Source organism: Gossypium raimondii, chromosome 5, assembly GCF_025698545.1.
Source record: "Gossypium raimondii isolate GPD5lz chromosome 5, ASM2569854v1, whole genome shotgun sequence".
Classification (NCBI taxonomy): Eukaryota; Viridiplantae; Streptophyta; class Magnoliopsida; order Malvales; family Malvaceae; genus Gossypium; species Gossypium raimondii.
Window position 1 is genome coordinate 13,526,949 of NC_068569.1, and position 25,542 is coordinate 13,552,490.

Below are 25,542 nucleotides of genomic sequence, written 5' to 3' on the forward strand. Positions count from 1 at the left end.
TGTATGCCACCGACTCCTTCTCTTCAACACCTAAACTTTGTTTAAGCGGACATCACCTACCATATCAAGTTTGATTAATAAACGGTGGACATTAAAGGAGACTTTATTTCAAAGAGAATATTGTAATATAAAATTACTTTATTTCCGTGAGAAATAAATTTCTATCTTTACTGCCACATTTAACTATTACTAATATTAATTAAAGAAAGATTTTAGCAAAGCCATACTACTCTTTTGGAGATCAAAAAGATAGGGAAGAGTCCCAAAACCCAAACCAAATTTAATAATATATTATCTTTATGACAGCTCATCCTTTTTTCCGCAAGTATCGTCAAAATTTATTCTTCTCTCTATATAAACGCCTCTCCTGCTCTTCTAACTCCTCTATCTTCTTTCGCTTGGTTTCTAGTATTCACTACATCCATCTTTATATTTCTCTCTTCATTCCTGCTTTTGAGTTTACGATTGAAGTCAAGAAAGATCGATAATGGCGGGTGGAGGAGTAATTGGTGTCGGCGGCGGCGGCGACGGCAGGAAGCCGTACCCCGGGAACCTTACTCCATACGTCACTATAACATGTATTGTTGCAGCCATGGGGGGTCTGATTTTCGGTTATGATATTGGGATTTCTGGTAATGTTTCAAAGATTATGATTTTTTTTCTTGTTTCTTGGATTGGTTCTTGAAATAGAAACTAATGTTTTCTTTTTGTTCAATGTGGGGTTTTGACAGGTGGGGTGACGACTATGACGCCATTCCTTCAAAAGTTCTTCCGAAAAGTGTGGGAGAAGAAGGAAGCTGATAAGTCGACTAACCAGTATTGTCAATACGATAGCCAAACCCTGACGATGTTCACATCGTCGCTGTATTTGGCTGCTCTTTTGTCTTCCTTGGTAGCCTCCACCGTCACCCGGAGGCTTGGAAGGAAATTGTCCATGCTCTTTGGTGGTCTACTTTTCTTCGCCGGAGCTCTTATCAATGGATTTGCCAAAGCTGTTTGGATGTTGATTGTTGGTAGAATGTTGCTTGGTTTCGGTGTCGGATTCGCCAATCAGGTAATTTAACCATTATCTACTCCAAAAAACCTTTTGATTTCGATCTTATGTATGGATTTGTTTTTCTCTCCTGTTCTCGATCAGAGATTCGTATGCTTATTGGGTTCTTAATTCTTACTTGTTCCCCTAAGTTTGAGTTTTTGTTTTGTTTCATTGCAAGTTGTTCGTAGAGAACAAAAAAAGAAAGTGTTCTTTGTAAAGAGTGACAAAAAGTTCATTTTTTTAAATTTAGAATTTTGCAGGGTTTCTTTGTCGTGTAACGTGTCCCTTTGTGTTCCTGTTCCTTGAAACCTGAACTCTTTTTTTTTTTTTCAGATCTGTGTTTTTTTTCCCTTTGTCTTTTGAGATTGTTCTGAGTATTAAAAAGACAGACAAATATTTGGTTTCGAAAATGACAAGAAACCATGCCTTCACAATGCTTGTCTCAGATCCAGATATGAGCTTCTCTATTCCTTTTCACCGTAGAAAAACATCTCTGGGTTTTTTTTATACATTTTGATCTATTCTTTTTCTACCTAAAACTGACCAATCTTCTTCAAGCTTTCATCCCTTGAGATCTGAATGTCAGCAATAACTCGCCAGTTTGTCGTTAATAATGAAATACAATAAATGGAGTTACTATTGCTTGAAAACAGTGGTTGTTTGTGTTTTATTATAACTATTCTCTTTTATTTTTCCCCGGTCAAACGTGGCCGGTTTTTCCTTGTCTGACATCTTCTTGCTCTATTTTTTTCCGCTAAAGTTTACTCCAACGGAGAGTGAAGCTTTGAAAATTGAAACAATACGTCCTTATTATAATTTAATAAAAATGGTGGTTGCCTTCTTTCTACAAGCGTGACTTCGATGTGTTGAAAAGAAATCAAGTCAATAACTTTTTTTTTAATCCAATATATTCACATTGACAACTTGACAAAGCTTTGTGGTCCCCGAGAATGACAATTTCTACATTACTTCCTTGCCTAACGTTTAATTTTCTAAACTATTCGTAATATTATAAGTTTAATTTCGACTTAACTCTTTTCTTTGGGTGTGATTTTTACAGTCAGTGCCCCTCTACCTCTCAGAAATGGCACCCTACAAATATAGAGGAGCATTGAACATTGGGTTCCAATTGTCAATTACTGTTGGTATCCTAATTGCCAACGTGCTGAATTATTTCTTCGCTAAGATCAAAGGAGGATGGGGATGGCGCCTGAGTTTGGGTGGCGCAATGGTCCCTGCCCTTATCATCACCGTTGGATCCCTAGTTCTACCTGACACACCAAACTCCATGATCGAACGTGGTCAAACCGAGGAAGCCAGAGCCAAACTCAAGAAAATCCGAGGGGTTGATGATGTTGATGAGGAGTTTAAGGACCTAGTCGCTGCCAGTGATGCCTCGAAGCTTGTTCATCACCCTTGGACCAACTTGTTGCAGAGGAAATACAGGCCCCATCTAACCATGGCCATCTTAATTCCTTTCTTCCAACAACTAACCGGCATTAATGTCATTATGTTTTATGCACCTGTATTGTTCAACACAATTGGTTTCGGGGACGATGCTTCCCTCATGTCCGCAGTGATCACCGGTATTGTTAACGTAGGTGCAACATTGGTTTCAATCTATGGTGTTGATAAGTGGGGAAGGAGGTTCCTTTTCCTAGAGGGTGGAGTTCAAATGTTGATTTGCCAGGTACTTGGATTTTTTTTCACATGAAATTTTACACATCGTCAACTAAATTAAGTTGGTGGTACTAAATTTTCTTATGCTTTTTGCAGGCTGTTGTGGCGGCATGCATCGGTGCAAAGTTTGGGGTTAGCGGGAACCCAGGTGACCTTCCCAAATGGTACGCCATTACTGTGGTTCTTTTCATCTGCATTTACGTGGCCGGATTCGCCTGGTCTTGGGGACCCCTCGGATGGTTGGTGCCTAGTGAAATTTTCCCATTGGAAATCCGATCAGCCGCACAAAGTGTGAACGTGTCGGTGAACATGATCTTCACATTCGCGGTGGCACAAGTGTTCTTATCCATGCTTTGCCACTTGAAATTCGGGCTATTCCTGTTCTTCGCCTTCTTTGTGGTGGTGATGTCCATCTTTGTGTACTACTTCTTGCCCGAGACAAAGGGTATTCCAATCGAAGAGATGAACCAAGTCTGGAGATCTCACTGGTATTGGTCCCGATTCGTCGAAGAAGCTGATTACCCTAATGGAGGTATGGAAATGAGCAAGGGAAACCATGGTCCAAAGAATGTGTAGAATTGACTCCACCAAACTATGGATTAGTTATTTACTTTTCCCCTCGTTTTCATTTTTAGGTTTTGATATTAGTATATACTATTGGTTTTTAATGTTATTGGATCAAATATATATATAAATTTCAATCATACAAGTGTCTTGTGCTTTGATTTCAACCTGTAATTGAAAACAGGAATCTCTATCTGGCAATGGATTTGGATTTTGATTAAAATACAAAACAAATAAATTGCAGGTTCATGCACTTTATGTAACCCGATGACGTGTAAAGCCATACTTGCAAATGATTTCATTTTTAATATGCGATTGAATGAAAGGTTGTATTGTTCCTCTGAATTACCGACACATGAAACCAAAACTAAGGTGATTCAACCATTGGCTTATCTACCTTACCAAAGTTACACCACAACCAGGAATCTTTAAGACGCATTTTAGTTGGTGTATTATTTCTACATTTCTCTACTTATTTTGTATCTTCAAGATTTCAGCTAATCTTAAATTATCATTTTTGTTTGAAATATTACGTTTTAGTTATGAAGTGGTCGCTCTACCGTTAAGCTCCGTTACCCCTCCCTAACGGCCGTTTTACGTGGCAATCCAAATTAAATTTATTTAATTAAAAACATATTTTCATCCCAACAACTAGACATTCAATTTGGCATTTAAAACCCATTTGGATTGTCGTTAGGGAGGCAACGGAGTTTAACGGTAAAATGACCACTTCGTAACAAAACGTAATATTTCAAACACAAATGATTAAAATATAATATGAGACAAACAAAAGTGACCCTTTTTAAACCTTGTATTTTGTGACAAATTTAGTATAGGCTGTCCGTGAGAAATGTAAAAGGAAAGTAACGTATGGAAGGTAAAATGGTATCGAAGAAATGAAAAGGGATGATCGGAAAGGAGAATCACATGATTACGTCGTGGTGAGCACTGGGCAATTTTGTTTCCCCCAGTTAAACACCCAAAACCTTACCTTTTCATTACACAATTTTTTGGATAAGATGGGATCTAATTCTTTTGGTTACTTGTCCCTCTCAAGTATCAATATTTTGGGGATAGCCTGTTTCATTTGATGTTGATTATGGGTCTTGGAATCAGCCTTATGCTATGTTGGGCCCGAATAGATGTTCCTAATTGGAAACGTTCACTAATGTCCTAATCCTAAACTTAAAAAACTACCAATCTGTTCCTCACATTGCAAACAAAAGGTTTTGCTTAATATGGAAAACAAATTAAAGAAAAAACAACAAAATTTCAAAAATTTCAAATTAAGGATGATGGAGACGATCTTCTGGTTGAATCAGCTGATTGATTATGCTTTTGCAGCAACACAAAGCCATTGACCGACAAAAGAGTGAATCACACTCTACTTATTGAATCACCTACATTTCTATACATTTGATTCAGTTTAATAATATTAAACATAAATGAAAACATTTCAAACTTTGTTTTTCAGATTATGGTTTCAGACTTGCTCCCCAATTTCTCAGCTTTCATCAAAAGAACAACAATCAAGTGCATTTTTGTTCTTTCTGTTATTAATTTTTGCCTTGAGCTTTGTAAACCTGTTCTGCTCTTGGGTAAATCAATTTCCTGGATTAAAGACTTGAAGCAAAATCCATCTTTGTAACGTACAGAATAAGGAAAGAGCTAAAAAACTTGACATATAAGAATTTCATCGGTTTCACTAAAAAAAGTATACATCATATATTGTTTTTTTTTTTTTTACAAACCAAAACTTTGGCAGTGGAATCGTTAAGAATCACAATTAAGGAAGCGATCGTGTCTTTGGATTTCATCGTTTCAGACCAAATCAACTATGCCACGGGGCATGGACGGCAAAGACTGTTGGGATTGCCAAGCTATAAGATGTATCCCGGCAGTACAGAGGTTAGCTTTGGGTCCAGCAATTCAAGTACATCACTCTCTGAAGAGACTCTTCGCTTTGATTTCTATTGTTTACATTGGATTTGGCCTTGATGTATTGTCTATCATCTGATGAAGCAGCGGTGGGAAAATGGTTTCCCTTGCTGGCGTTAATAGGCCGTAGACTGGAACTCCATTTGGAGCTGCAATCTCTGTGGCCTTCCACTGCAGCTACACTTGCTGCCATGCAAACTCTACTCAAATAACTCATCTTTTACTAGTTTTCTCTGGATTTGTAGCTTATCCTTGATTCTTGCAAGTGTGTTGAAAAGCTAAGATGGGGGAGCCCTCCATTATATATAGAAATCAATGGAAAATTATCAGTTGGCGAGGATGGTGGTTTCGAGGATCCTGTCATTATCAAAACCGCATGTGGCAAAAGTGGCAACCATGGTTTCTGGGCTTTACCACTGGCGGAAACATCTTTTTTTTTCTAATTATTGATTGGAGTCATCCAACTCAAAAGGAATTTGTTTTTATTTTATATTATAATTTTTTTGTGAGAAACGTGGCAGCCCCTGAGCGGAACAGGTAATGCTCGATCGACCTTGTGAAGTACAATTGATGAAACAAAAGTATTTTATTAATGAAGATCGGCCTCACCTTATCTTCAGCCTTCGTATTCTGTAAAACCAGGTAATGAACGTTGGAGAAAGTAAGTGAAAATGGAAGGGAAGATAGGGCCGAATGGCCGCTAACTAGGACCATGACAAACAAAATTTCCTGATTCTGATGAAGCCCAGCCAACGCCACTTTTATAAGCAGTAACGAAAAGGGCAAGAAACAGCAGCAAAGGAGACGCCATCACCTTTTGTACTTTGCAAATTAAGGTGGTGAACATTATTTATATTCCAAAATCAATTATAATACAGTTGATGGGAGATTCATGGCTTTCTATAACAAAGTAACATCCACCCACTCCAATAAACCTAAACCATATTTTAATGTCAATCGTCACCATCTACATAACAAACCAAAATTGTCGGCTTCAACCTTTATATTATACAAGACCAGTATACAGTTGATGTAGAATTTATGAATCCCCTTTAAAGTTAAACCATCACAGGCTTGGCGTATTCTGCCGATCAAAGCCAATGGAAAGCCAACAGTTTATCATTTCCCTTCGAGGTTTCAAGTTGTGGGCGCCTTGGCCCAACCCTACCATACAGTACCAGGGACCGCTGGGATCGGTCCCAAAAATAGAAACCTTCTGTAATAACTAAAAAACGATTAAGTATCTAAATATGTCCATAAACCAAAAGAGTTCATCTTCTATCAACATCATCAAACATATAGTTAGATGAAGCCACCCATTTCACAAAATGTGAAAAAAAAAAAAACTTAAAAGACAAATTATGCCAACATTATATAACACTTGGAGATCCTTTTAGCGTATTACATCCCATGAACACGAGTTTTATTCCCTTAAGGGGGAGAGACAAAATCACATTTATCTACAAAGCAGATGGTAACTAGCTGAGTTTCCAATTACAGAAAAGTCAAGCTCACGTTTGTACAACAATAGATTACGAGTTTCCTCATCATTCATCCTAAGTACCAAGATGACACCCTTTTAAGGTTAACATTAAAAGATTTGACGGGTATATATGCACGAGATGATGATTATATCAGATTTCAATCACATGATATAAAGCAAATGATGAGAATTGCCACTTTAAGCTGAGTCTACTCCTTCAACCTGCTGTCGAGCTAGGTATCTCTCCCTTCGTTCTTTCTACAATATAGAAATTGACAGTCTTTTAAGTAATGCATGTCACACAAGTAAATCATCTATAAGCATAATTGACATCAGATGGTTATAAGAAAACTATTACCCATTCATCTATGACGAGTCCTTCCCCAATGATCCTTGGACCTGAATCCTCTGGAGGCTTTTTGCGTGCCTCCAGCGCAGCATCAGCCTCATCTAATTGACACTTCAATTTTTCCAGAGCCTGTCACGAGGCACAAACCCATAAATATTTAGCTAATTATGTGTTCCTAAGTTTTTTTTTTTTTTTGGAGGGCTATTAGTTTCCTACAGTATTGATACTTTTGAGAAGATTTTAAGCATCAGCATTGTGGAAATTGTTGATATGCAAATGTGAAAAAGCAGAAGCAAACGTGAATGAAGGCACATATAGTTGTGGAAACGGGAGTAACAAGCTAATGGGACTTACAGGACAAGGACGTTCAGGATCTAGGAAAACAACCCGTAGTATTTGTTCTATTGCAACTTGATCCTTCTGCTCATCAAACTGCAAAAACCAGGCACCTAAGATTAATTACTCGACAAAATTACAAATATCCAACCACAAGAGGAAGAAATACAGATAGGTAGAGAAGCAATCAATCAATAATACAGATGGTGAAATTTACAATTGTGCATCACGCAATGGCAGAAAGACAACCCAAAATATTTTTGAAAAACCGTGCATGCCTCTTTCAAAATTGGCCCAAGATCAGCTTTGAGAAAAAAAAAATTCTCATCCCATCAAGCATGCACATAAGCTGCCTTCAAAAGGCCATTTACAGCAACACCAGGCCATCTTGATGAAAAAAATGAAAAAAGGAAAAAATCTGGCTCCAAAGTGCCCCAAAGTGCAGTAGTTTCTTTATGCAGCAGGCACATATCCAGGGGTGGGACTCCCTTCCATTACTTATTTGTACACTAGTTTTCAACACACGAGCACTATTTACATGTATAGGATCTGCCTATGAAGGGTGAAAGGCATAAAGTTAAATTGGAAAGTAATGGACAAAAAACCTAATAGAGGAGATCTTAACCCCAAGTCAATAAAAGAACAATGGGTATAGAAATTTGTTCCAGAATGACATTTTATGCTTCAAATTATAAAGCTTTGGAAATAAAAGAATCCAATCTATAGTACTGCAATATTTGTGATGACATTCTGATAAAGCTACTTATCTGAGAGAAATTTAAGTATCAACCACATAAACTAAATATTATTTGCATCAACAATACAGAATATTACTTCATTTCTTCATCATAAACTCACCAACATCTAAACATCCTCAAATTATAAAGTCTTAATTTTTATTATCCATGTGAACCACACAAAAATGCAGTTTTATAGGAGTTCTACTAACCAGCTCAGGTATGTAGTCCATTGGACCTTTCACCTTAAGACTCATGATTTTAAACTTAACCCTGCTCTTTTGATCCATCTGTTTTTCATTGTTCTCAGGAGGCTCCACGAACTTGAAGACTAGCAAATCCATTCAAAAGCAGAAATAGAAATTCATAAGAATGTTTCAAAAGATAAAGAAAAATAGACAAAACAAATATGTCTGCCAAGTGCCAAAGCATGATAAAAACCAGAAGTGAAGGGTATGCATAAGCATGCAAAAAAACATTTACCCGTTGCTATGATGCTCTCGCCGGGGGCTAGAATGGCACCCGGAGGGCGCATGAAACAGCTCTTTGGTGCAGTTGTTTGAAACTAAACCAACAAAAACAAAAGGACTCGTTATGAAATTCATCAAAGCAATGGTTATCGTATAAAACATTTAACAAAAATATACTTGCCTGTTGTTTTCAGTTCTGTCTCTAACTTATAAATCACTAACATACCAAATAAGGACAATGATGAAAACAAAAACAACAAAGGGAAACAGAAATGTTTCAAAGGTATAATGTGTACCTTGAAAGCTGTATATGACTTGCTTGTGTTTTTTATCCTGACTGCGCTCCTCACCTGTTTGCCAGGTTCATCTTGGAAAAACAAACCAAAATACACAATTAAGAATAAGAAAATTGTAATCTGAATGGGTTAAAATTTCAAATAGTATATAATAATGGCTTTTAAATTCACAATCTTCAAATTCGGATGCACTTCTTTAGAAATAAATCAAAAAGAAAATTTCCCAAATTAAGTCAAAATATCCTTATTTTTAGTGGTTCTCATTTCAAAGTTAAATTTGCTTAGTTACAAGTAAAAGGGTGAAAAAACTGAAGCAAAACTACAAAATTATACTATGCCTTTATTAATAATCTTAAATTTTAGTTGACTTCACTGTCAATTTCCTAAAATAAGGATCAAAGTTTTTGCTTTAGCTTTTTTATCAAACAAATGGAAAATACAAAATCTGATAAGATATAATTTTTGAAGGTCTGGAAAGATAATTTTTTAAAAGGGAAGTACATACATGGAAAATATAGCTTATTAGCTGGATCAAGTTTGAGCCGACGCCGAGTCGGCAAAAGCGACTTTGCAACGGAGGAAACCGAAATGGCAGAGCCGTGATGATTCGATCCTTCGACATGAGGTTGAGTTTGAACGTATAGATTAGACGCTGAAGAAGAAGACGGCGTCGTTCTGGTATTATTCCCGGTTTGGCGAAAAGGCAGCTTAAAAATTCCCCAAACTTTGCCATCGGACGGTGACTTTTGCTGGGTATCTATCGCCATCTCTCTCACAAGCACATGTACGGCACCGTGTGCCGCGTCGCGAAGATTCTAGAACCGAAAAACCTTTGCTGGAATTTGAACCGAGAAACTCGTGAAAAGGAAAACGAAGAGAGAGAGAGAGAGAGAGCGTCGGATTTCAGGGCAAGAATTTTACTGCATTTGATTTGTAAGCTTTTGAAGTCCGTTTTCCCCATCTTTGCCTTTTTCTCACCTTTACGAAGTTTTACCTTTTGGTGCATGATTAGCGGGGAGTCGGGGAAGATCAATAAAGCTTTTAGAAAACGACACCGTGTCCTGAACGTATGTTTCTCACGGTTGTGCTTCCTTTTTACCGCTTTTTAAGCTTTTAAAACCACAACGTTGCTTCTTAGTAATTTTCTTTCTAATCTTTTGGCTGGTAGCAGCGGCATATTTTAATGTATTTTAGATCAACGTAAGAAACGAGTTTGGGTGAGGTGACAAGTAAAAAAGGGGCAGGTGGGATTTTTTATTGACGCGTTTTGATTTTGGATTTGGTTTAACGTCATAGTTAAATGGATTAGTTTGGTTAATGACAAATTTATGTAGTGATTAGCATACATCACTTTTGAATGATTTGATTTTTGAGAGATACAACTGAGGCTGACTGAACCCTGCTACAATTAAAATTAATTATGCAATGGTTATGATCGATGGATCAGGAACAAAGATAAGGGATTCAATTTTGTGGTTGCGATGCGACATGCAACTTGCGAGTTGACTTTAGTAGTGAGGGCCTGTTCCTTGCCGTGATTGGGCCACCTACCCCCCTTAATCCATATATACAGACTAAATAAAAAACACAAGTAACACATGGAAATCAAAATTCACATCTAAAATTTTGATACCGCCAAAATCAAGGTAGACCGAAACTCAGCTTGATGACCACATACAATCGTGCAATGTTGATTGAAACCCAACCGCAATATAGGCAAATGGGGGAATCCGATGCCCAACTGGCATAAAGGGGATTAAAATGATGATAAAAAATAATTTTACTCTACCTTAGTTCAAACAAAGTGAGTCACCTCGAAATTCTTCAGAATTTTCCTTGAGAGATAAAGACTAGTTTTTTTTTTTTGAGAAATAAAGTTTTTGTTTAGAATATAAATCAAATTGAATTTTTTTTTGAATCACACTCTCATTTTTAAACTATATTTATTATAGTGTGATTATTTAATGTAAAGGGATATCTTTGTCAAATTTCAACCAAACAGGCTTCTTCAAGAAACAAAGCTCCACTTTTGTGTTCTTCTCCAGACTTTGTAGGATTGGACATTAATAGGGTTTGATACAGGCTTACATGTAGTGGTAAGTGTGAAGCTAAACTCTATGGTTATTTTCAAACAAAGCAGTATCACGACTAGAGTTATATTGTATTTGCAAGCCTTGATATTATGAGATGCAACTAGTTCTGATGGACTCTTGTACAACGTAATTACGTATAAAATGCAGATGGATCATGGTCATAGCTTTATCCGAGGATAGGGATACAAAACAATAGGTCCGGCAATTGATATAGGCTAAAGCCATGTATCCTACTTTCCTCCACAGTGTTTTGATTTTTTTATACGATATTGGGACGTGAGATCACACAATTTAAATTTATATTAAATGAGCGTTTGACAAAAATTTTAACTACTATTCTATACAAATTAAAGCAAATTTTAAATCTTTTTTTATTTTTGATATCTGATAATCATATAAGCTTCGATTAAATCTACATTCTAACTTTTTTTTTCACATGACTTAAGTTTAAAACTTTATTTAAAGAAAATCTGAATTTTACTACTTTATTGAAAAAGTTTTAAATTTATAAAGTAGAAATAAATTCTACCGATTTTAACATATGTCATAAATGTTTCCATTAAATTATATATTTAACTTTTATCATTAATAAATTAAATCAATTGTGCTTAACTCATATAAAAGCTGCTTTAACATGCAAAGGCGTCACTAAGGATAGCATACGCCTCAATCCTTCTTGGTTTTGTAAAATTACCTTTCAGATCCTTAAAATTTGTAAACTTATAGTTAATAAAATAGTAAAAATTGTGTTTTGGCACTCCAGAAAAGTAAGAATTCAATTTCAGCCCCTAATATAAAATTTATAATTTCACCCTACCAACATGCATATTGTTGATACAAAGTACAGTAAGAGATGAGATGAGGAAGAGATTGTGGTGAATTGAAGGAGACGATTCACCTAAATAGTTTGAGAGCTGAAGAAAGACAAGAGAACAAAGAGAAGATGATGGGTGCAAGGTAGGCTTGGTTGTAGAGAGTAAGTACTCAATGATTGCTCAAGGAGAGAAAGATCTTTTCTCATGGTTTGGGAAGGTGTTTATAAAAGAGAACCTCTTGTTTGTTTGTATGACATAATGAGGTAATTATCATTATGGAGTACGTGAAAACATGCACAATGGAACTTATTCTATTATTCATTCAAGCAGTACAAAGTTGTTAAACTTAAGTAGGTCTCAATAGTCTTTAAAAAAGTGTTCACACTTGAATGAGTGTTCACATTGAAAAGTGGGTAATTTGACCGTAGTAAGCGAGTGGTTGCATACAAGAGGATGTCACATTTGTCTATGGACAATTCTGTGGTGGGTAATTGATTCAGGAGGTCGAACGATCAAAGACAACTCAATGGATGGAGGGTGAAGAATCGTTCTTAGGTAAATCCATAAAAAAAAAAGTCAAATTGCATTTTAAAGGGCAAGTTGGTATTTTTATTAAAAATTACATTTATTTCTACTATTAAGTAATGATGTATTATTGTTTGCTTTCTTGAATTGGTCCATCCAAATTACAATTTTCATCTATTTCATTGTTTATTAAAAAATTCATTCATTTATTTAGTTAAAAAATCCATCCATTTTTTTTTTGAATTAGTCCCTCCATGTCAACTTGAGGTATACATGGCACGCCAAGTATCACTATTTGGTTGTTGCGTTAGCTACGTCAACGCGTAACTATAAAAAAAGAATGAATTTTTTAACAAAATGACAAATTTCCTCTTTAACCTAGCATACAAATATTAGTTTGCCCTTTTTTTTAGAGGGATGAAATGCAACCTAACTCGTGCTATGGGGCTAGCATGGTACTTTTCCTAATATTGTGCGGAGTTAACATGAAATTATACCGCATTGCATTCATCTATATTAATATGATTTTTGACCCACGCTTCATGTAGAGGTGTTCATGGGTCGGGTCGGGTCAGGCTTAGGCCGAGCCTAAGAATGATATTAACATACTTCATATTTGCTCAAGCCCAGCCCGACTTGAAATATAGGCCTAAAATTTTGCCTAAACCTCCCTATATTTGCAAAAGACTAACCCAAGCCCATTTTAGGCCGCCCATATTATTTTTTAAATATTTATCTTATATTTTTTATATTTAATACTTTTATATGTTTTTTATTTATTGAATTTTTTTTATAATCATCTTAACATTATTTTAATGTTTACATTAGAGTAGTATTATATATTTAGTATAGGTTTATTTTTTTAATGTGTTCTAAATTACATAATATATACAAAGAATATAATATAAAGTATTATAAACTTAAAAATGTGTTAGGCTAGGTTAGCTTTGGGCCTTGAATGCTCAAGCCCAAGTCCAACCCATATTTTAAACGGGTCTAACTTTTTTGCCGAAGTCAAATTTTCGGACCTAATATTTTTATTCAAACCCTCTCAAATTTTGGGCGAGCCTTTGGGCCTAGGCAGGTAGCCCAACCCATGAACAAGTCTAGCTTCATGTTATATTAATTATTTTGGGGCTAAATTATATAGTTAAATTTTAAAGGTTTTTATTTGTCCCTCTAAGAAAAACATTTTAATATGTTACAAGTTACTGTGCTCTTAGTATATTAGAAATTTAGTCCCCATATTATTATTTTTAAGAATCTAGTCCATCTACTTTTCAAATTAAAAAATTCAGGTCTAATTGCTAATATCATTAACATTTTTCTGTTAAATTCGTAGGTGTGACATTCTAAAATTAAAAAAATTTACGCACTTAGTAACCATGTGACAAAAATAACTTTTAATATCTTTGAATTTAACAACTAATTCTAATGGTTTTAACAATTCTTAAAATTCACATAAACAATTTAATCACAAGAGACTAATTAATGACATATAAATATTGAAATGCCAAATTATGTAAAAAATTAAAGTATAAAAATTAAATCTCAAATTTAAACATAGTATAGAGATCAAAATCAAATTTTAATTATTTTTATAATGGGATCAAAATTAAAATTAAACCATTATATTAATGAAGTAAAAAAAAATCATCGAGGAGCCTAAGAAGGAAGGTAGTCAAGTTCTTGAACCACTAAAACACCAAAACAAAGAAAATAAAATAATCTAAACAGATACATGATTGATTACTGTTAAGTGCAATGGTAGGGTATTCTATACTTTTAAGAATAAAATGTAAATTCAAATACTAAAATTGATATTACGAAAGGAGACAATCATAAATGTTGTATAAAAAATTTAGTACTAATGCAAACTATATTACTTTTATCCCCTACATTAATATTGTATAAAAAAAAGGGACAGCCACGAATGTTAACATGGATAATAAACCATAATAAAAAAGAAACGTGAAATATAAAAAAAAAAATCAATTGAAAGATGAATTCTTTAAGGGCGAAAACGGAGACTTATCCAAGGCTCATAGGCCGAGCGGGAGAAAATCCTGTGGCTCAGTCCAATTTCACCTGGACTATTTGAAGCCCATTTTAAAATAACTGTAGTCCCAGGCCTAACCAACGTGTGCGGAGTTCATCGTACACGGCTCACCAACGGCGAGGAAAGAAAACATTTTCCTTCAAATCAATATCAGGCTTCTTTGTTTCTCCGCCCCATGATTCCCGCCATGGATCTTCATCTCCTCCGCTCTTCTACCGGCTTCTCTGCCATCCGGTTCTTCCCTCGCTACCCTTCTCCTTCACCTCTTCGCAGTAGACTCTTCATAGTAAGGTCCACTCTTACTCCTTTCACCTGAACCCGCACTATTAAAGTACAAATTTTCTTATCTTCAATTTCGTTTCTTTAATTTCCTAGTGGCATTATTCTTTTATTTGGTAGAAACGTTAAAGAAACAAAAATTCAGGTCGAATCTTCCTTTTCCAAATGAGAAAGCCAAGTACCACAGAGAACTTGAAGCGGCGGTGGAGGCCGTGGAGAGAGCTTGTCGTCTTTGTGTCGACGTAAATTCACTCCAAAACTTGAATCTCACCTCTTGTTCTTTAGCCATTGCCTTGGTTGCACTAGTTTTCAGATGTATTTTCTTACTTTTTATCATTTTATTATTTCTCAGAATTCTAATTTACTCATTCTAAAAATTGAATCATTATAATAGTTTGTTATTTATTTCTATTTTAGGTGCAAAGGTCTCTGTTCTCTGTTGAAGGGCGGATTATCGAAAAGAAAGACCAAACTCCGGTCACAGTGGCAGATTTTGGAGTTCAGGCTCTTATTAGTTTAGGTAATTTCAACAATGCCTCAATGTTCTACAATAATTTTTTTCTTTGTGGCATATTTGCTTAATTACTAGGATTGAAAAGAAAATGTTTGACTTTTGAAATAGAATTTAGCATACAGTAATAAGCTTTCGCCATAATTGAATTCACCTTGGGATTAGACGTCATGGTTCTGACCTATTTTCCAATGAAAATATATGATTTATGCTGTACTTCTGTGGCAAAAAATGTGTCAAATGACAAATCAAATGGTGCTGCCTTGTTGATTAACGAGTAATAAAGTTTAAATGGTTGAAACAAAACCTCACTTGTGTTTATTCTTGGCTTTCTCTGATAGAAATAAGTAAATCATTCCCTTCAATTCCATTGGTGGCGGAGGAGGACTCTGGTTTTCTCCGTTCAAACAATCTGGTGGATCCTGTAGTAAGTGCAGTATCTGATCATATGAGCTTCAACAAGAAATCATTGTCACATGATGATGTGCTGGAAGCAATTGACAGAGGGGGCAAGAATGCTTTTGCTATGGGAACAAAGCCAGCCACATATTGGGTACAATCTACATAGACTTACCTGTAAACAGCAGTTCTGACTTTTGCTGATGGAAAGAAAAAAAAAATAGTTTCCAGGTAGTCTGGGTCATGCTTGGGATTTACTTTATTGACATGGTTAGGTCCATAAACTTGATGCAGATACTGGATCCGATTGATGGCACCCGAGGGTTTGTAAAAGGGAGTCAGGCCTTATATGTGGTACGGCTTAGATTCTGCTTCGATTCACTTAAATCTTTTCATTTTGTCTAAGTGCCATGAAATATCTAATAAATTTAGTAGGTCTAGCACTAAAAAGAAAAAGTACCTTATTGGACTTCTGTTGTACATTAATGATGCATTACATTCAAATGAAACATTTACAATTCTAGCTTAGTTCTTGCAATAAAATCAACATTTGAGAAGTTCTTTGGATATTTTTGATGATTGCAAGATTCAATAAACCTTGATCTTGCTGTTGTTAAATGTATATGTAGTTTTTCCACTTTTAGTGATGTTCTGCTATTACATAAGCATAATCTTTGTTACCTTCTCGGCTGAGGGCATCTTTTGATTCTTCAGGTAGGTTTATCTCTAGTAGTTGAAGGAGAGATTGTGTTAGGTGTCATGGGCTGCCCTAATTGGGTTGTAGACGCTACTTACAAGTCTACCACTCATGCCCAAAGTTATAGGAACAGTTCACCTGGATTGGGTATAATTATGGTTGCTCATGTTGGCTGTGGAACTTGGAAAAAGAGGCTAAAGAATATGCTCGATAGGTCAACTAAAATTTCATCTGATTGGACCAGATGCTTTGTTGATGGTTTTTGTCTGGTATCCGATGCCCGCTTCTGTATTCCAGAGAGTCAAACATGGGAGTCCTTGCCATTATCAGTTTTATACAAAGCAAGAATTGATGATGACAATGTTGGGGATAAGGAAATTTGTCTTCTGTCCGCATTCTGTGGAAGGTTTGGTGTTTTTTCATCGCTATTTTTTCTGTTTTCTTTCTTGTATGATTTTCAATTCAATTTTCACTTCCTTGTTATCTAAAGCACAGTACTCTTTTTCTGTTATTTATTTGCTTCCTTGGTGATTAGACTTTCTATTTTGAATGTCTTTATTTCCTGTGCGTGATATGCGTATCCTCATTGTTCACAGTTTATGCAAGTATTTAATGGTGGCTTCAGGTCGGGCATCTGTTTTCATTCTTCGAGCAAGATCTGAAAAACTTATCAAGGTATGATCATGATTATAGTTAAATGAACACAGAAATTGAGCAGTGATACTTATATTCTTCATGACGATATAGGTGTGGGATCATGCTGTTGGTATGATATGCGTACATGAAGCTGGAGGAAAGGTAAGGGTTAGGCCCCATCCATGACAGGAAAATGTCATAGTATTTTCTGGTTGTGATCATTGTGAAACACATTTTCTAATAGCTTCCCTCGTTTCCTTTTCTGTATCAAGCCAATGATGTAAGAGGGAACAACGAAAACAAACATCCGTATGACATACAGACATAGTTAATCTAGCATGTGAAAGAAATATGTTTAAGAATGATGGCATTGATCTTGATAGATGTCTTGGGGACACTTACCCCATTCATCGCATCATACTTTCTTCTTCTTGGCTAGTTTAGTTTATGTCAAGTTCCATGTTGCTAGCATCTTGGTGTTACTTATTGGTACTTGTAAAATCAACAATTAATGCATGGTTGTCTAACATAGTACATCAAATTCACACCGTTGATTCAGGTGACAGACTGGAAAGGAAGGGAACTTGATCTTGCTGCAGATAAAGTTGAACGGAGGATCATATACCCTGAAGGTGGGATTCTTGTGACTAATGGGAAAATCCATAATGAGACACTGGAGATGATATCTTCCATTTCATCAGCAGTTTGACATTGAACTATACTCCATTGGTATACCTATTCGATTCTTCGAATACCATTTAGGTTACGGTAAAACCTGCCTTTACTAAAATGAAAATTTAATTCCATATTGAAAGTTTAAATTTGAAAAAAAAAATGAAATTATTCCATTGCCATTGTCCATTAGATTGATAGAAGGAACCTTCTTCTAGTTAATTAATTGTATTGACAATGATGTCCTTTTTTCTTTCCGTTTTTGCCATTTTATTGGGATCTGGGATGGATTGACAATTCATTGGAGCTATTAATGTAATTAACATTGCTTCAATTGTAACCGCTATATGTTGGCCTCTGTAATTAAGCTTCCCTGGATTAACACTTCACCATGTAGTTGTTTCTCTTAAGAAATCGTCTTTTTTAAGTGTTTGCACTTGTTAACATATATGTCTACTATAATTAAAAACAAGTTATTTTATTTTTCTTTTAAATGTTAATTAGTCACCCCAGAAAGCACTCACGATAGTATCTCTTCAAGTTGTTATGTTGTAGGAACTAGAGTTTGGATCCAATCTGAAACAATTTTATTACCCTCTTTTAATTATAGGAGAAAAAATTCTCAATTTCTTATCATGGGCAGATGTTTGTTCGACCCCTCTCTTCTTTTTAAATAAATAATAGAGTTTTATTACTAAAGGAAAAAATTGCAAGAAATATAATAAAGAAAAGAGAAGAAAAATAAATGAATGGTTAACTTCTTATTATGAACACACATGTTATTTAGAGTAAATAAAAACAATTATATACCTAAAATCTTATCTATACTATTATATATAAAAGGAAGGGCCTCCTTACATGACTCCTGTTTATTATTTTGTCCTCTCTTTTTCCTTTTACTTGAAATGATAATGGTCAAATTTCACTTTTAATCGTTCTATTTCTTTTAGAGTATATAAAATAATTAAATTTTAATCTTGATTTCTATATTTTGTTTAAATTTGAGATTCAATATCTATATTTTAATTTTGACATAATTTGACACTCAACTTTTATAATACCATTAGTTAGTCTAAACACTTTATTTTGATTAAAATATATTTTTTAAATTGTTAATACCATTAAAATTCTAATTTAAATTCAAGTTTATTTTTTTATTATATAGACACCAATGAGAATTTTTTAAAAAATTTAAAATGTTACACCAATAAAATTACATTTTAAATTCAAAAGTATATGTAAAAATAAAATATAGAGATTAAATTTTAAATATACAAAAAATATGGTAACTTTTGTTAAAAAATTACTCTATAATTGAATAAAAAATAACTAACCCAACGTTTAAATGAAGAAAATGGTGCTAATTTAAAATAAAGCACAAAGATATGGGATTATGATATGGTGAACAGATTTAAAGAATTAATAATGTTTGAATAAAAGATTCATATTGATTTAGTGTTTAGTGTTTGTTGAATTAGCAATCGAACCGAACAGCATATTTATTTATTTATTTATATAGTAGAAGTCCTTGATAATCTACCAAATCCAATTTTTTTCTATAAAATCACCGCATGAAAAACGAACACGTATGCTACTTCTCACACAAGCAATCCCTGGATTTTGCAACCTAATTATATTATAACATCAATCATGCATATCGCCACTAAATATATTATTTTTATTTCTTACTTTTGACAATCGTTTTGAGTCATGGAGACATCAACTCTTTTTTTTTTTTGAATAATAGAAAATAATATGTGTATTATTTAAATTAAACAACACTTATTTTAAAAAAATTATTTTCATTGTTCAATTTTTAAATATCAAATCATATAAATTTAAGAATTATTTTATTTTATTTCTCATAGAGAAAGTAAGTTTATATTTTAAATTTTGAAAATAAAGTTTCATTTTCATGTAACGAATGTGTTTTCCAATTTTCAAAATTAAATAATAGGAGTTATTTTCTAAAATGAAAAGTGAAAATATTTAATATGTAGAATGAAAATGAAGAACATTATACTCTTATTATATTAATATTTAATTTTTTTTAACAATAAACATCTAAAAAGCGATAACAAAAAATAAGTTAAGTAGAAGAAATAATTATAGGAGGAAAGTCAGCCATGAGTAGTTCCTTTAAAGAGGATGAACACTCCTCAAATGTATGCATCTCATCATATTTCCCTTTATCAAGCTGCTTTGTTGTGATATCTAGAGATGTAAGAGTTGCTTAATCAAGCGTAGCACCCTCAACTAAAATAGTTTCCACAAGTGAAGCATTATCACATTCTAAAATCAGTTGCCTAAAGCCATTTGACCATGTTAAGCTTAGGCCTTCTAAAATAGCTCGTATTGAATCTTAATTCACATAATGAAATCTATTAAATATAAGGTAATAAAATCTAAAATTTTCGTATTTAATAAGCTTGGTCGGATTAAAAATTAAAATCCATAACCTCAAACTTCATTAGCAATATAGGCTTAAATCAGAAGCAATTAACTAAATATTTTCTATTAATTCTAATATTTTATTTTTTAAAATAATATTTCATTCGATTCTTGATTGTACGGATGAATTATGATGTGAGAGTAGCAAGGTAATTAAAAAGGAAAGCCAAAGAAGGACGTGTACAGGATTTGATTGGATTAACAATAATAGACTTAGTTAATTAATAAACATAAAATATTATTGGACCACGTTCACACGTAGTTAACCTAATAATCATGTCTATTTATAGTATAAAAGGCCAAGCAAGTCAACACTGTTTTTAAAGTGACTCATGTTCAAAATAAGAATTGAATTAAGAGAAATTTTTACTATCTCACTTAATGGGTGATTAAAAAAATATTAAATATTATATTACATTATTTAAAATTCTGCTTAACCATTATCATCGGCTAGCTGGGTGAACACTACATTGGACATATACTGCATGCAGATGTACAATTTTAATTCATGGCAGCCAAAAATAGTGTTTCTGTTAATATACACGTGACGTGAGGTCATGTTTTGTAGTTGAGCCGACTACACTTTTGGTTGGTCTATAAAAGCATAAAAAGGCAGTCGCAGAAAGTAAAAAGGGTGTGTCACCCACTTTAAACAATACTCCACTATTTTTATATTTTAAAAATAATTTAAAAGAAGAGAAGAACCAACATAGTTTTATTTCAGGACCCAATAGCCTCCAGAAATGGGAGTGGTTATGATTGTATGGCTAGGTTTCGAAGCTTGGAAATGAGAACAAATGATGATGCACATAATGGCTATTATAATTGCTTGCTTGAATATCCCCGAGTCAATGAAGTTGAGTTCTTGACGTTTTCCTGGAGACATGACACTAAAATCATCATATTTCAAATGTACCTCACAACTTTGACATGGAGGCAATTAATTGCTGTATATCAAGTTTGTTTTACAGTAAACTCTTTTCTACCTTTAAACACAAATATGCAAAGCTCATTCAACAAGTTTTGTGTATATTTAATTGCGGCAAAAAAGGAAAAAGGGTTGAACTTTGTGGATTGATAATTTGCCCATGATTTAAATGCAAGCTTACAAGTTACTCCCACAATGACCAAGTTAACGTGTTCAAGGGTTATTTCCAATTTTTTATAACTAGTTGACAACTGTACTCAGTTCTGCCGTCGAATTGGAAATGGATAAACCTCCCTATCCCCCGGCTTATTGCCGATGAAGCTAGGGTTCTATGATGAACATATTTTTGCAAGTTTTATCGGAATTGGTTTTTTGACGAAAGCTTCTACCGAATATCGATAAAAAGAAATAAAGAAAGTCAAACGATGGGTGGAATAAAATTATACGTAAATACGCAAAAATCAAACTTTCGCCTTTTCTTTTCTTGTTCATCCTTTGTTTTATATATGTTGACTAATTACAGTATGAAACCAGAAATTAGAATATGGAAGCCATAACTTTAGACCAGCCAGAAAAGTGCAATTTTGGAGATGCCAGCCCCCCCATTCCGTCACTCAACCCATGAAATTTAAGCACATGTGTTATTTTTAATTTGAAAGATTTGTATTTAATGCAAGCAATGGAATAAAAAGGAAGCCATATATAAATTAACCATGTATTTATATATATATATTGAATTTCCACTTTAATTAAGCCTGAAATTGAATGGATGGGACCTTTTCTCCATTGTCTTATGCACAATAAATGTTCATATATTTCGGCAAACACCCAGCTCTATTATTGCCATCCTCCAATTAAATGTTTCCCGCGCATTTACCTATATAATAATATAAAACATGTAATTGAGTTGATACGAATCCCCGAAAATGACCATGTAAAAATATTATTATAAAGGACAAAATAACTTTATTACCCTCTGCTTGTGGGAACAGAATTGGTCCAGCAAAGCCGCTTCCGTAGGCAAACCCGTCTTTTGATTCGTAAACTGTAATGTCACAACTCCGGCGAAAGTCAAAGCCAATCTTCGTAAAATTGCAGCCATGCAAATGCAAAATGATATATAGGGGCACGTGGCTGTTTGATTTTGGTGACAGCTAATTGAATTATGTAATACAACACATTTTATTTATAATAAATATGACGGGATCACACACATGAAATATAGATATCAAAAGCTCTCCGCCGGCATTTTTTTTCTCCCCTACACAAGGAGGACACGTTGCCATAGTGATAAACAGAGGACGGTGAGTTACCCTTCACTTGCTATTTATACAAGTACGTTGCTATACGGACCCTACATCTCTTTGCTGCATTTTCTTCTCACTTCTCTCTCTCTCTCGCTCGCAAGGTCTTAACCCAAAGCTAAACCTTATTTCTGTAACATTATAACCAAAAGGGCAAAGCTTTTTTTGTTGGGAAGCTGTAACAGGAAGCATGGGGAGATCACCTTGTTGTGATAAAAATGGGCTCAAAAAAGGGCCATGGACGCCGGAAGAAGACCAGAAGTTGATTGATTATATTCAAAAACATGGGTATGGAAATTGGAGGACGCTGCCGAAGAATGCCGGTAACTATTATGCCTATTGTATTTTCTTGTCTTAGTTTCTGGTTTTGATGGATGAACTATAGTGCTAATTGGTTTATGTTTTCTTTTTTTATTTGTTAATAACAATAATAGGTCTTCAAAGATGTGGAAAGAGTTGCCGTCTTCGATGGACTAATTACTTGAGACCTGATATCAAGAGAGGAAGATTTTCTTTCGAAGAAGAAGAGACTATAATTCAGCTACACAGTATATTGGGCAATAAGTGAGTTTCTTGTTCATTTTCCCTTGGCTCTTTTTTACTTCTATAATCCTTTGTTTTCTTACATTGTTTTGAATAATATTTACAGGTGGTCGGCTATTGCTGCTCGGTTGCCTGGAAGAACAGACAATGAAATAAAAAACTATTGGAACACACACATTAGAAAGAGGCTTCTTCGCATGGGAATAGATCCGGTGACTCATAGTCCTCGGCTGGACCTACTCGACCTATCCTCCATTCTAAGCTCATCTCTTTACAACCAATCCCAAATGAACATTTCAAGGTTACTGTGTGTGAATTCCTTGGTTAACCCAGAGCTTTTAAGGCTGGCCACTTCTTTCATGTCATCTCAACGTGAAAACCAAAACCACGAGTTCATCGTTGATCACAATGTTGAAGACAACCCGCTTTGCAGCTCCCAAGTCCAGGACCAGTATCAACAACCATTAATGCAGTCCAACCATAATCATCTGCCAACGCAAGTCCAAGAAATCCCAGCTTGTAGTATTCCTTTTTCCAATGAAGCAGAGCTCATTAATATGGACCAATTCCCATCAAATTTCTCACACTTAAATGACTGGCAAAGCAATGCAATGCCTTCGGATTTGACGGAGGATTACGTGCCGCTACCGCCAAACTATGACTATTACGCCACTGATCATCATCGTCATCAAACCGTGAAGGATCCTTCATCGTCCGAAACCTCAAATTTCCAATCCAACAACAGCAACCAGAGTTTCAGCTTCGCGTCAGTTTTATCAACGCCTTCCTCAAGTCCAACTCAATTGAATTCCAACTCAACATACGTCAACAATAGCGGCATTGAAGAAGAACCAGATAGCTACTGCAGCAACATTTTAAAGTTTGAAATCAGAGATGTTTTGGATGTTAATGATTTCATGTAGGTCCAAAATCAAAACTCACAAAAAGGAGTTTCCATTTATGTGCTTTCTTTTTTCTTTTTTGGACTAAGTGGGATGGGGGGTGTCGATACTTGTAAAATTTTCTACAAATAGTTTATTTTGTTTTATTTTTTACCCTACGGCAAGATCCTACCATTTCCTCCTTTTCTTATTTTCTTTTAAAAAAAAAAGTTATTTCAATATCACGGAAAGGTTCCATTATTGATATTGCAAGTTCCACGCCATTTTTTTTATTTATTATTTTAGATTCTCGTCATCTTAAATATACATAACTTTATGTTTAATACATTATCGATATATTGATTGATAATAATAATTATGTAATATTCTGTGTCAAAATATCAATTAACAGTTAAAAAGTTATCTCTGTTTATTATAAAAAAGTATAATGTATTGTCAGCTCGTATATATTTAATCTAACAAAAAACAATATATTAATCAAATCATAGGCTTTGTTCACAAGATTTATGACACAAAATAATTTAAGCAACATCTAATTTTTAGTTCTCCCCTAAAATGGGCAATCTTTGCCTATAAGTAGAAAGTTTAAGCAGCAGAATGTGTTAGTATTACTTAAATGATTTAAATCATGAGATAAGCAATCATAAGAGAGAAAGATGTTGGGTTCAAAGATCCAGAGAAGAAGTCAAAGTTCCGGCAGGATTTCCGGCAATGGAGTCTGCATGAATAGGAGACGTGTCCGTGCCACCTGTAAGGGAAACTGTCTTTTTCAAGCAGTGATGATTGATAAAAGTAAATTGGAGTATTAAGATAATGCCCGAGGTTTGACCTAGAAATAGTAAACAAAATAAATAAATAAATAAAAAGGGGAAAGGAAGGGGCACTTGTCGATCTGCTAGCGGCGACCAAATCCGTGGGGGTGGAGATTGGGACCACCATTACAATGGAGATATTGCTTTTATTGGAAAACATAGCGTGGCTCTTGTGCTGTTTTCTCCCTTTATTATCTCTCTTAATCACCGCAGCATTTGGGTGGACACGTGGGCTCAAACATTTAGCTGCTTTGAATCAGTAATTTTACGCAAGTTATTTAATTCAGTTGGAATTTTATAATTAGAGAAAATAAAATTAAAAATTGTTTTTAGTCAAAGGTTTCACTTGGCTTGATTGCCATCCAAGCAAACGTTAAAAGATCTTAACAAAATAAAAGAATCTGCAATTTTTGTAATAATTCCATATATGAATTCACATGATCTGTATTAAATAAATTGAATTCCTTTTTTGTATAGAAAGCGTCAACCGTACTGTCCTCCATACCTTAGCACAGAATTCGTCGAGAGATGCACTAAATAGTCAATCTTTACTAACCATTCTAGCTACTGCTCTACCAATTGCACTTGCTATCTATGATTTATAATAACAATAAATATTGTCATCTATGCATCCACTCCATAACATCTGAATTTATAAAAGAAATAGATGGAATAGTAACAAATATTTGAATCCATGCTATCTTTTATCGGTTGACCTATCAACAATAACTATTTCTTTTGGTTGTGGCCTGTGGGGTCGGCGGCTTCATGCAATCATGACTTAATTATTCTTAATCAACAACATTTCAGGTTAATGAATGATGATTAACGAAATCATTACTAATTCGATTTTATATCTTTTCCAAATTCGCTTACACGTTCCGGGTCAAAATAATTAGTGGTTTACACTTTTTACTAATTTCTAGTCATCTTTGTTGGTAGATGTGTCTTCTTAGATAAGAATGTCGTCCAAGAAAGAGGATCGGGGTTCTGACAGGATCGTTGTACGTTCGCGGCGCACACCCCG

The 25,542-nt window shown here is 34.5% G+C and overlaps 4 protein-coding genes across 5 annotated transcripts; 3 read left to right on the forward strand and 1 right to left on the reverse strand.

Moving 5' to 3' along the window:
* Positions 1-380: 380 nt before the first annotated feature.
* Positions 381-3,425, forward strand: LOC105768490 (sugar carrier protein C). Its single transcript, XM_012588423.2, has 4 exons — positions 381-632; positions 732-1,054; positions 2,097-2,726; positions 2,813-3,425. Exons 1-4 carry the CDS (start codon positions 488-490, stop codon positions 3,290-3,292), a joined length of 1,578 nt encoding a protein of 525 aa, XP_012443877.1. The 5' UTR covers positions 381-487; the 3' UTR covers positions 3,293-3,425.
* Positions 3,426-6,565: 3,140 nt separating this feature from the next.
* LOC105769804 (vesicle-associated protein 4-2) lies at positions 6,566-9,918 on the reverse strand. Its single transcript, XM_012590683.2, has 7 exons — positions 9,395-9,918; positions 8,890-8,960; positions 8,607-8,688; positions 8,336-8,454; positions 7,405-7,482; positions 7,060-7,179; positions 6,566-6,959 (listed from the first exon to the last, which is right to left on the reverse strand). The coding sequence occupies exons 1-7, from the start codon at positions 9,654-9,656 to the stop codon at positions 6,900-6,902; spliced, it is 792 nt and encodes a 263-aa protein (XP_012446137.1). The 5' UTR covers positions 9,657-9,918; the 3' UTR covers positions 6,566-6,899.
* A 4,555-nt stretch (positions 9,919-14,473) lies between these two features.
* LOC105770984 (putative PAP-specific phosphatase, mitochondrial) lies at positions 14,474-17,964 on the forward strand. Of its 2 annotated transcripts, XM_012592369.2 has the most exons (9): positions 14,474-14,672; positions 14,806-14,902; positions 15,078-15,180; positions 15,513-15,724; positions 15,865-15,924; positions 16,285-16,673; positions 16,864-16,942; positions 17,015-17,065; positions 17,463-17,964. In XM_012592369.2, exons 1-9 carry the CDS (start codon positions 14,557-14,559, stop codon positions 17,610-17,612), a joined length of 1,257 nt encoding a protein of 418 aa, XP_012447823.1. In that variant the 5' UTR covers positions 14,474-14,556; the 3' UTR covers positions 17,613-17,964. The 2 variants fall into 2 exon arrangements, with proteins under 2 accessions (XP_012447823.1, XP_052486757.1); XM_052630797.1 differs by lacking the exon at positions 14,806-14,902 and having other exon boundaries at positions 14,474-14,667.
* Positions 17,965-22,199: 4,235 nt separating this feature from the next.
* LOC105771283 (transcription factor MYB102) lies at positions 22,200-23,959 on the forward strand. Its single transcript, XM_052630888.1, has 3 exons — positions 22,200-22,581; positions 22,693-22,822; positions 22,908-23,959. Exons 1-3 carry the CDS (start codon positions 22,449-22,451, stop codon positions 23,722-23,724), a joined length of 1,080 nt encoding a protein of 359 aa, XP_052486848.1. The 5' UTR covers positions 22,200-22,448; the 3' UTR covers positions 23,725-23,959.
* Positions 23,960-25,542: the final 1,583 nt, after the last annotated feature.